We start from the raw sequence: 10838 nt of genomic DNA on the forward strand, positions 1-10838 counted from the left end.
CAGCGTAGGAGAGAAGGCAAGAAGGAACGATATTGTGGACATTTAGTATTGTTTAATTATTCATCTTGTGATATTATTGTATTTGAAAGGGGGGTTTCGGGGATTTATTTAAAAATAAGAAGATTGTTGATATTTGGTTTGGAAGGATTGGGAAATTTGGGGAATTGCATAAAGTTTGTGGGGAATAGGAACACGGTATCATTGTTTGAGAATTGGTTGGGTTTTTTTTGTGGGTTTTTTTTTGGGGGTTTGAATTATAAAAGAAAGAATTGGTTGTCGAAGATTATTATTAAATTTTACTTTTTACATTTATATGTGTACAGTTGTGGCTATTTACCGTTGTTCACCGTTGGTTACCAGCAATTACATGTCCGAAAGAGCCGTAATTGCGGCTGTGTGACATTTATGGGGGCTCGTCCGGGAGACTTTGTAACCTAGCGTGAACATTGGTAGATGAAACAATTGTACGTGATTCTTGGATTGTCTATTTGCCATATTATTGGCATACTGTATACTTATATTGGATACTTATATATATATATATATATTTTTTTTTTTTCTTAAGAAATGGATCTCACTAAAATTGTTGACGCAGGAAAAGCGTTGGGGTTAGATGGAGTGGAATTAAGAGAGTTTGTGGAAAAGAGAGAGGAAGCTGCCAGAGAGAGAGAAGAGAGAGCACGAGAGAGAGAAGAGAGAGCACTAGAGAGAGAAGAGAGAAACAGAGAGAGAGAAGAAAAACAGCGAAACAGGGACAGGGAGAGAGAAGAAATGGAGCGAAACAGAGACAGAGAGAGAGAGGCACTAGAGAAGGAAGAGAGAGAGAGAAGAGAGGCACTAGAGAAGGAAGAGAGAGAGAGAAGAGAGGCACTAGAGAAGGAAGAGAGAGAGAGAAGAGAGGCACTAGAGAAGGAAGAGAGAGAGAGGAGAGAGTTACTAGAGAGGGACGAAGCAGAGAGAAAAAGAGCGAGTGAAGAAAAAGAGAGAGAAAACGAAAGGGCGAAAGAAGCTGAGAATCAGGCCTATCTTATAGAAATGCGAAGGTTAGAAATCCAATTAGAACAAGAAAAGAATCGGGCACGGCCGGGTGGTAGAGTATTACCCAATCCTGAGTCACGGGTTAAGGCCAGTAAACCTAAATTACCCCCTTTCCATGATCGAACAGATGACCTAGATGCCTATCTGAAAAGGTTTGAACGGTATGCGACTAGTCAGGAGTGGAAAGAAATTGAGTGGCCGGTTAACTTAAGTGCCCTACTAACTGGGAAGGCTCTCGAGGTTTATTCCAGGTTGTCGTCAGCTGAGGCTAACGGTTACAAACTGTTGAAATTGGCTCTTCTAAAACGGTTTCAGTTAACCGCCGATGGATTTCGACATAAGTTACGAACAGCTAAGCCCGAATACGGAGAAAGCGGCCCGCAATTTGCTGCGAGGATAAGCAATTATCTTGATAGGTGGATTGACCTAGCAGAGGGGGAAAAAACCTTTCAGGGGTTAAAAGATTTATTGCTGCGAGAGCAGTTTACCGATGGGTGTGGGAAGGACCTAGCTCTGTTCCTAAGGGAACGTCAACCGAAAACGATACAAGCGATGGCTGAAATTGCGGAGCAATATTTGGAAGCTCGTGGGGGATTATTTGGTAAACCAATAGAGTTTAAACAAAAAGAGCCAAATTCTCCTCAACTCTCCTCTAATAATGTTCCCAGTACATCCTCATCACAAAGCCCTTCTAGTTTCCGTAGTCCAACTTGTTTTATATGTCATCGTGTAGGTCACCTAGCTAGAAATTGCAGAGCCTCAACTATGCATAAGCCAAACTCTCCTCCAAAATGTTACCGATGCTTAAAAACAGGACATATTGCCAGAAATTGTAGACAGGACGCCAACAGTTGCGCTGGGTTCTCTACTTCACCACAAACAGAGTCTGATTGCCAGAAATGTACAAACCAACACGGATGTAAAGCCAAAGAAGAAATTCCCGATGTGGGGGCCAGTATGGTTACGAAAATGTCAGAGTCTTTAAATCAATGTTGTATCAATAATGATGGTGATAAGGTCACTCTTCAATGTGGGCACTGTCTTCCAATTATGACAGCGGCTCTAAATAATTCAATTAGTAAAATGCCCGTTTATACAGGTTGTGTTGGGTCACGCTGCGTCTCTGTTCTTCGTGACAGTGGCTGTAGTGGGGTGGTTGTGAAGAAAGATCTTGTATCAGCCGAACAACTTACTGGTAAGGAGAAAACCTGTGTGCTGATTGATGGCACGGTCCGCAACTTACCGGTTGCATTAATACATGTTAATACTCCATTTTTTTTCAGGAAAGACGTATGCACTATGTATGAATAACCCTATTTATGACTTGATATTAGGTAATATTGCAGGAGTACGAGCACCAGGAAATCCAGATCCCACATGGACAGAGCGAAATCTTCAAGGATGTTCTGTTGTTACCCGGTCTCAAGCTAACACTATGGATAAACCATTCAGAACACTTAAAACTACAGAAATACACAAGCAAATCATCACAGCGGGAATTATGAAAACCGCCCAGCAACAAGATATCAGCCTTGCAAAATTCAAGGATCTTGCAGAGAAACAAACTACAACTGTGAGTAACAAACAAGCCGAGGCTAGGTTTATTTATCATAAAGACCTATTATATAGGCAATTTTCCTCTCCTAATATTGAACACGGGGATAAGTTTACCCAACTAGTAGTGCCAGCTGACTATCGACGCCAGGTAATGCGCCAAGCCCATGAAACCTTATTAGGAGGACACCAAGGGGTAAAAAAGACGACAGATAAAGTGTTGACAACATTTTGGTGGCCTGGGGTAACTGCAGATATTACTCGATATTGTCGATCCTGTGACATTTGTCAGAGAACTGTACAAAAAGGTAGAGTTACGAAAGTGCCTCTAGGAAGCATGTCTTTGATCGAGGTGCCGTTTGAACGGATTGCCGTTGATATAGTTGGTCCCATTTTCCCCCTGTCTAAAGGTCGTAATCGTTATATACTCACAATAATAGATTTTGCTACTCGTTATCCAGAGGCAGTGCCTCTACCAAATATTGAAGCTGAACGGGTTGCTGAGGCCTTGGTTGGTGTTTTCTCTAGACTTGGTATCCCGAAAGAAATGCTTACCGATAGGGGATCACAATTTACATCTGAAGTCATGAGGCAAGTTAGTAAGTTGTTGTCTATACGTCAGGTAATGACATCTCCATATCACCCAGCTTGTAATGGTTTGGTCGAACGGTTCAATGGAACACTCAAACAAATGCTGAAACGTATGTGTGCAGAAAGGCCTACTGATTGGGATCGTTACATTGACCCACTACTTTTTGCGGTTAGGGAATCTTCACAGGAAAGTTTAGGGTTTTCTCCTTTTGAACTGTTATATGGCCGTACCGTACGAGGACCCATGTCCATCCTAAGGGAATTGTGGACCGAAGAAATCGAAACACCAGAAACAAAAACCACCTACCAGTACGTTATGGATTTACGGGAACGACTACATGAAACCTGTCAGATGGCTCAGAAGAATCTACAAAAATCTAAGGTCAGGTACAAACAATATTATGACAAAAAGAGTAAGTCCCGGGAATTTGAGGTTGGGGATAAGGTACTACTTTTATTACCCACAGACAAAAACAAACTATTGCTTCAATGGAAAGGTCCTTTTAAGGTTGTAAAGAAATTTGGGTATCTAGACTACCAAATTGACCTTAACGGGAAATTCAAAATATTTCACGCCAATCTCTTGAAAAAGTATTATGAGCGAACCGCAGACATTAGTGCTGCCTTAGGGGTATCCGAGCCTTCTGATATCCTTGAATTAGCTAGCACCGCTGTTATTGAATGCGAACCTAATGAAACATTTACAAATAACCAAAATTATCATCTATCTAATGAGAATCTTTTACAGCTCCACCCTCTACTAGCAAAAGAAACAACAGCCGACATCCACATCAACGAAAGCCTGGATGATACACTAAAGCATGAGGTGCACCGACTTATCGGAAACTACAAAGATGTACTGACGGATTTACCGGGTAAGACTACACTTGGGCAGCATGAAATCAAGCTGGAAACTGATGATACAATCCGTTCCAAGCCCTATCCACTTCCACATGCGTTGCGAGGTACCATTAAGGATGAGGTAAATATGATGTTAAATCTGGGTGTAGTGGAGCCTTCAGGGGCACCGTTTGCCTCTCCAATAGTATTGGTAAAGAAACCGGATGGGTCAAATCGATTCTGCGTGGACTTTCGAAAACTTAATCAGGTTACAGTTTTTGACGCCGAACCGATTCCGGACCAAGAGGAACTGTTCACAAAGTTGGCCCATGATCATTATTTTACTAAGATAGATTTAAGTAAAGGGTATTGGCAAGTTCCCATGGATGAAGCGTCAAAACCTTTAACAGCCTTTCTAACACCAGATGGTTTGTTTCAATTTAATGTCATGCCGTTCGGCTTAGTCAATGCACCGGCTACTTTCAGTCGTATCATGAGAAAATTACTCAAAGGAATGGATAATACACTTAATTATATTGATGACATTCTAATTCACACAGCTTCTTGGGATCAACATATGAAATGTTTGTCTGAATTGTTTGGACGTCTCCGCAGGGCCAATCTAACTGCTCGACCAAGCAAATGTTTCATTGGTTATGAAACAATCGAGTTTCTTGGCCATGTGGTAGGGAAAGGAAATGTTCAACCTCGAGTGGAGAAGATACAAAGCATCTTGTCAGCCAAACAACCAGAAACAAAGAAACAACTCCGGTCATTCCTTGGGATGACCAACTACTATAGAAAGTTCATTCCTAATTACTCTGTGATTGCTTGTCCATTAACCGACAAAACGAAGAATCGGGAACCTAACCAAATATGTTGGGAGAAGGCCCAGGAAAGTGCGTTTGTTAAACTTAAGGAAAAATTAAACAGTACTCCAATTTTATGCCTTCCTAATTTAAACAAAGATTTTATTTTGAGAACAGATGCGTCCGAATATGGAGTGGGAGCGGTTCTAATGCAGCAGTATGGTGACGTGAAGTTTCCCGTGGCGTACGCTAGCAAGAAACTGCTTCCTCGAGAAAAAGCATATTCAGTGATGGAAAAAGAATGCTTAGCCATTGTATGGAGTGTACGAAAATTTGAGTCTTATTTATATGGACGAAACTTCACGTTGGAAACTGATCACCAGCCGCTTGTGTTTATGCACAGAGCGAAATTGTCCAATGGGCGAATTATGAGATGGGCCCTGGCTCTACAACCGTACAAGTTCCGAATAGAGGCGATTAAAGGCAGTGAAAATGTAGGAGCTGATTATTTAAGTCGAGTGTAAATAGGACCCGTCACGGTATGGAGAAAATGTTGATACATTATTCTTTTAGAGGGGAGTAAATGTCACAAGTGACATAAAGTTGTGTATATATTTTGCAAGTCATTCTTACTTTTCCTTTTGTTTTCACTATTTGAACCTTTCTTTTGTTTTAGGAAGCTATTGTGTGAAGCCAGTGGAGCAGAGTTGTTGTGTTGCAGAGAAGGATTGTGTGGTGTTTGCTGATTGGAGGAGAGGTATAAGGGTTAAGTTAGTGTGTGAGTTGCTGATTGGTGGAGAAGGATAAGGTGGTGATATGTGGATAATTGAGGGAATTTTGAGGTAGATGGAAATTGAGAGGAGACAGAGAAGGAGGGCTATGTTATGTTAAGCCAGAAAGGGATAGGTGAATATTGATATGAGAAACTAAGACGTACAGGAGAAGAAGTAATTGAATTATGGTGATATAGAGCTGAAGCAGGAAGGAAATAAAGAGATATACATGAAGTTAATAAATTGTGAGTTGGAGATAATTATGGTGATATAGAGCTGAAGCAGAAAGGAAGTAAAGTGATATACATGAAGTTAATAAATTGTGAGTTGGAAGTAATACTATAAGGCTGTACTTAAATGTAGAACTGTTAATTGTTGAGATTACTGAGGATTAATTTAAATTGTGAAGGTAAATTGACGGAAGAAATAACTGTTGGAGACAGCAGACGTTGTTGCATGTAAAGAATTGTTTGGAAATATTGAAGAGTAACTGGATTGATACTGATATTATTTTACGTGGAAAGGAGAAAGAAATAATTGGTCGGGGAGCGGATTGCAGGGCAGAACGACATCAAGAAACATTTTAACTTTATATTTGATTTATTTATATGTCAGAAAATAGGAAGAATTATAATTGATTATACAAGCAGAACGGGAGCAGAGGCGTGGGAGTTGTTTATTTGCAGAATCGTTTTAACTTTTATCTTTCTAATTTGTTTTGTGTCAGCGTAGGAGAGAAGGCAAGAAGGAACGATATTGTGGACATTTAGTATTGTTTAATTATTCATCTTGTGATATTATTGTATTTGAAAGGGGGGTTTCGGGGATTTATTTAAAAATAAGAAGATTGTTGATATTTGGTTTGGAAGGATTGGGAAATTTGGGGAATTGCATAAAGTTTGTGGGGAATAGGAACACGGTATCATTGTTTGAGAATTGGTTGGGTTTTTTTTGTGGGTTTTTTTTTTGGGGTTTGAATTATAAAAGAAAGAATTGGTTGTCGAAGATTATTATTAAATTTTACTTTTTACATTTATATGTGTACAGTTGTGGCTATTTACCGTTGTTCACCGTTGGTTACCAGCAATTACATGTCCGAAAGAGCCGTAATTGCGGCTGTGTGACAAGCATTTCGACAAAAATTTTCACACAAAACATCAAAGTGTTCAGAATAGCTTCAAATCGCATTTGGAGACGTTTTAGACCATTTTGTGATTTTCGAAAAAACTTGTTAACATAAAAACACCAAAGTGCTTAGAATAGCTTCAAATCGCATTTGGAGACGTTTTAGACCATTTTGTGATTTTCGAAAAAACTTGGTTACACAAAAACATCAAAGTGCTTAAAATCTCATTAGAAACCGTTTTAGACCATTTTGAGCAATTCGATAAAACTTTTCACACAAAAACATCAAAGAGCACAAAATAGCTTAATATCGTATTTAAAAACGTTTTAGACCATTTTGAGCATTTCGACAAAAATTTTTCACAAAAAACATCAAAGTGTACAGAATAGCTTCAAATCGCATTTGGAGACGTTTTAGACCATTTTGTGATTTTCGAAAAAACTTGTTAACATAAAAACACCAAAGTGCTTAGAATAGCTTCAAACCGCATTTGGAGACGTTTTAGACCATTTTGTGATTTTCGAAAAAACTTGGTTACACAAAAACACCAAAGTGCTTAGAAAAGCTTTAAATCGCATTTGGAGACGTTTTAGAACTTTTTGTGATTTTTGAAAAACCTTGGTTACACAAAAACATCAAAGTGCTTAAAATCACATTAGAAACCGTTTTAGACCATTTTGAGGATTTCGATAAAACTTTTCACACAAAAACATCAAAGAGCACAAAATAGCTTAAAGCAAAATTTGGAATATAATATCTTAATCTACGAATAATACCGATACGTTGTGATACTCTAGAAGCTACTTGTTCAACATGCTGTTTCCATGACATAAGTGAATCAAATGTAAGTCCAAGATATTTAAAATTGTCAACTCTTTCGACATCATTGCCATTAATAGAAAGAGAAATATGGGTTCCAGAAGATCCAAACGATCAGTTCATGCCAACTCCTGACTCCAGCATTTATGGCGAGAACTATTTTGATCGCGATTGGCAGACTCTTTGGATACTTATACGTGGTAGTGACCCAATTGACATCATCACTACACCGGTTATAATGGTTGACTTTGGTGTGGCTCCTGTTGATGTTTTCTATGAAGAAGATCTTGTTAACAATCTTGCCAATTTGGTATATATAATAAGTAAATAGCTTTCTTTAACCATATTAAAGTATCACATAATCTATCCAGATTTCTTCTTTTTTCAGTTTCATATGTTTAGAAATGAGTTGAATTTTATTTAATTACCTATTCTTTTAACATCTAAACAATAATTAATATTTTTTCCTTACAGGCAATTCAACCCTTGAACATGATGAGTTAGTTAACCTTCAAGCAGAAATTGTTAATGCAGCACAAACCGGTACTTTGTACGAGAGTCTTAAAGTTGAGGTTATTAGCAATGACCGATCCTTCTCCCCCAGCCGAAGACCCAACAAGGGGTGTGAGAGCAACAAATACAACAGGAGGTCCAAGTACAGGCAATGAAACGTAAGTCACATTTTAAAAAGTAATGAGTTGAAGTAGAGTTTTCTGTAGAGTTACTGTAGTATAGAACTGGCTTGTATCGTCTTGTCCAAAGTCTTAAATTGTATTCTCATGTGTGGCGTGCAACAAACATAACCATAATGCCTATATCATTAGGCAGGTTTCGCATTTTACGAATTACTGATACCGATACTGATACGTCATATGCGTATTTCGATATCCGCAGACTGTAAAAAAAGTTGTTTCGCGCTTTGACAACGAAATACGTGAATAGAGGGCGCTTTACTATGTAAATATTATGATTGCATAATAATCGAACGTTGCATGTAATAATAATCGAACATATTTTGATTGTGTAAGTATTACTTTAATTATGTTATGTTATGTTGTGAATATATAATGTTTGCATTCAATAATAGGATCATATATTATAGTTATTGTGTATGCAGTCGATTTTGGTGACCGGTCTCAACACCAAACAAAGTCATTAGCCTAGGCCCCTAGGCCCAGCCCTCTCGATGAGCCTGAACGACGATCTAAAAATAAACCAAACTTGTCAAATTATGTTTATTTCTGTACTTAGTCTATTGACAGATTGTCTAGGCTTTGGTCGTGTATTATTTTAAAATACCCATGTTATTTAACCTTTACTAGACCTAGGGCCAGGCCTACACAGTTTAAACTATTTTAATGTGTGCTGTGTACTAAATGAGCTAGTACTAGGCTAGGCCTAGCTAGTTGTGTAGATAGGCCTCTCTCTAGGCGGTAATTCCTCTAGGACTAGCCTGGCTACTACTACTAGTAATACTACTTTCTACATTTTTTTAAAATTTTAGTATTTATGGCGAAGTCCAGAGAAGAACGCGAGTTGTTAAAGCTTGCTATTGAAAATGATGATGATGAGTTAGTATACTTTCTAATTTCTAAACGACCCGAATCAACATTTCGTCATTTCACAAGATTCAATATTAATAATTTGACAAATTCTCAATGTATTAATAATTTCAGGTATGTATACAGTACTTTATTTATTTTTTGTACTCTGTATATTAAACATGCAAGTGATTTAATTACTGTAGTAAGTAAATGTAATGTAATGCGACATTTATATAGCACTATTTCATGAAGATCAGAGCGCTCTTTCCATATCATTCTTCTCCCCTAAGGATACCTTCGTGTCTGCAACACCAAGACTGCCTTCAACTGTCTAAAAGTAACTATGTATTGAATTCAAATAAGCTAAATTAATTCCATTTCAGATTTGACAAGCACATGATTTTTCAATTGGCCAATTCACTGAACTTGCCAGAGAAAATTGTCTGCCCGAATAGAACAGTTGTGTACCAGGTCGATGCACTCTGCATGCTGCTCAGAAGGATGGCATATCCAAACAGATTGTCAGACCTTGAATCATTGTTTGGTCGCCCGAAGAGCACCCTCTCCTTCGCCATTTCGAAAACATTGGACATCATACATGATAGATTTGGACACCTGCTAAAAAATCTCAACAATGCATGGTTTAACGGAAGACTCCAAATATACGCAGACAAGATAAATGAAAAAGGTGCCCCTCTCAAGAACTGCATTGGGTTCATAGATGGAACCGTGAGACCAATATGCCGGCCTACTCACAATCAGAGGGTGTGCTTTAACGGGCACAAACGAGTACATGCACTGAAATTCCAATCAATTGTAAGCCCGGATGGCATGATTTGTAATTTGTATGGTCCTATGGAGGGAAGGCGCCATGATTGCGCTCTGCTTCGAGCAAGCAACATAATGGAGTATTTTGAGACAGACATGCGAAGGGATAGAGGTGGGTTACCATATTGCGTGTATGGTGATCCAGCCTATCCAATTAGGGATTATATCATTTGTCCCTTCAAGGCAGCTCAGCCATCACCGGAAGAAGAAATATTCAATAGAAGAATGTCTAGCGTAAGGCAATGTGTCGAATGGCAGTTTGGCAAAATCATAGCTAACTTTGCGTTCCTAGATTTTAAAAAGAATCTGAAGATTTTTCTTCAGCCTGTAGCCAAGTACTACATTGTAGGTGCTTTGTTGACAAATTGTCACTCTTGCTTATACAGTTCACAAACATCAGAGTATTTTGATCTAGAACCTCCTACTTTGGAAGAATATTTACAAAGATAATTATAATTCATAACATATTGAATTGAACTAATAAAGAAGAAAGACAAATTGTTATTTCAATTTTACAATTTATTTAGTACAAACTTTTGTACTGGAAGTGGTGATAAATAAATAGTACATATACTGTACTATATGTGTCTTGAGGTGTATGTTACAACAATACATAACACAAATAAATAAATATTTATTGTCTTTAAATATTAAGTATTAGTTTAAAGATGTATTGTCCCCCCAAAAACATGAAAAATGAAGATTAATAAAATCTGAGTTTGAATAGGTCATTTTGTAGTTTTAACAAAGTTAATCACTTCCATAGAAAAAAAACCCCGAAATATAATGTTTTCACTTATAAAATAATAAAATAAGCGATTAAATTCAACCAAAAACTTACAGTTTTTTCAGGTAAATAATTTTTTGGTCAAAGTGAATAACTATTATGTGACATTAAAATGGGGTATTCAACAAA

General features: G+C 37.9%; 2 protein-coding genes across 2 annotated transcripts; both read left to right on the plus strand.

Moving 5' to 3' along the window:
* Window positions 1-1035: 1035 nt before the first annotated feature.
* On the plus strand, window positions 1036-5356 carry LOC144845640 (uncharacterized). Its single transcript, XM_078703075.1, has 2 exons — window positions 1036-2233; window positions 2322-5356. The coding sequence occupies exons 1-2, from the start codon at window positions 1036-1038 to the stop codon at window positions 5354-5356; spliced, it is 4233 nt and encodes a 1410-aa protein (XP_078559201.1).
* Window positions 5357-8525: 3169 nt separating this feature from the next.
* Window positions 8526-10646, plus strand: LOC144845252 (uncharacterized). Its single transcript, XM_078702440.1, has 3 exons — window positions 8526-8573; window positions 9055-9226; window positions 9478-10646. Exons 2-3 carry the CDS (start codon window positions 9060-9062, stop codon window positions 10370-10372), a joined length of 1062 nt encoding a protein of 353 aa, XP_078558566.1. The 5' UTR covers window positions 8526-8573; window positions 9055-9059; the 3' UTR covers window positions 10373-10646.
* The last annotated feature ends 192 nt before the right edge of the window (window positions 10647-10838 follow it).

This window comes from Antedon bifida, chromosome 6, assembly GCF_963402885.1.
Source record: "Antedon bifida chromosome 6, ecAntBifi1.1, whole genome shotgun sequence".
Classification (NCBI taxonomy): Eukaryota; Metazoa; Echinodermata; class Crinoidea; order Comatulida; family Antedonidae; genus Antedon; species Antedon bifida.

Coding starts and splice junctions, on each gene's coding strand:
- LOC144845640 (XM_078703075.1), top strand. CDS start 1,036: ATGCGAAGGTTAGAAATCCAATTAGAACAAGAAAAGAATCGGGCACGG. Junction 2,234..2,321: donor ATCAGCCGAACAACTTACTG/GTAAGGAGAAAA, acceptor ATTTTTTTTCAG/GAAAGACGTATGCACTATGT.
- LOC144845252 (XM_078702440.1), top strand. CDS start 9,060: ATGGCGAAGTCCAGAGAAGAACGCGAGTTGTTAAAGCTTGCTATTGAA. Junction 9,227..9,477: donor CAATGTATTAATAATTTCAG/GTATGTATACAG, acceptor ATTCCATTTCAG/ATTTGACAAGCACATGATTT.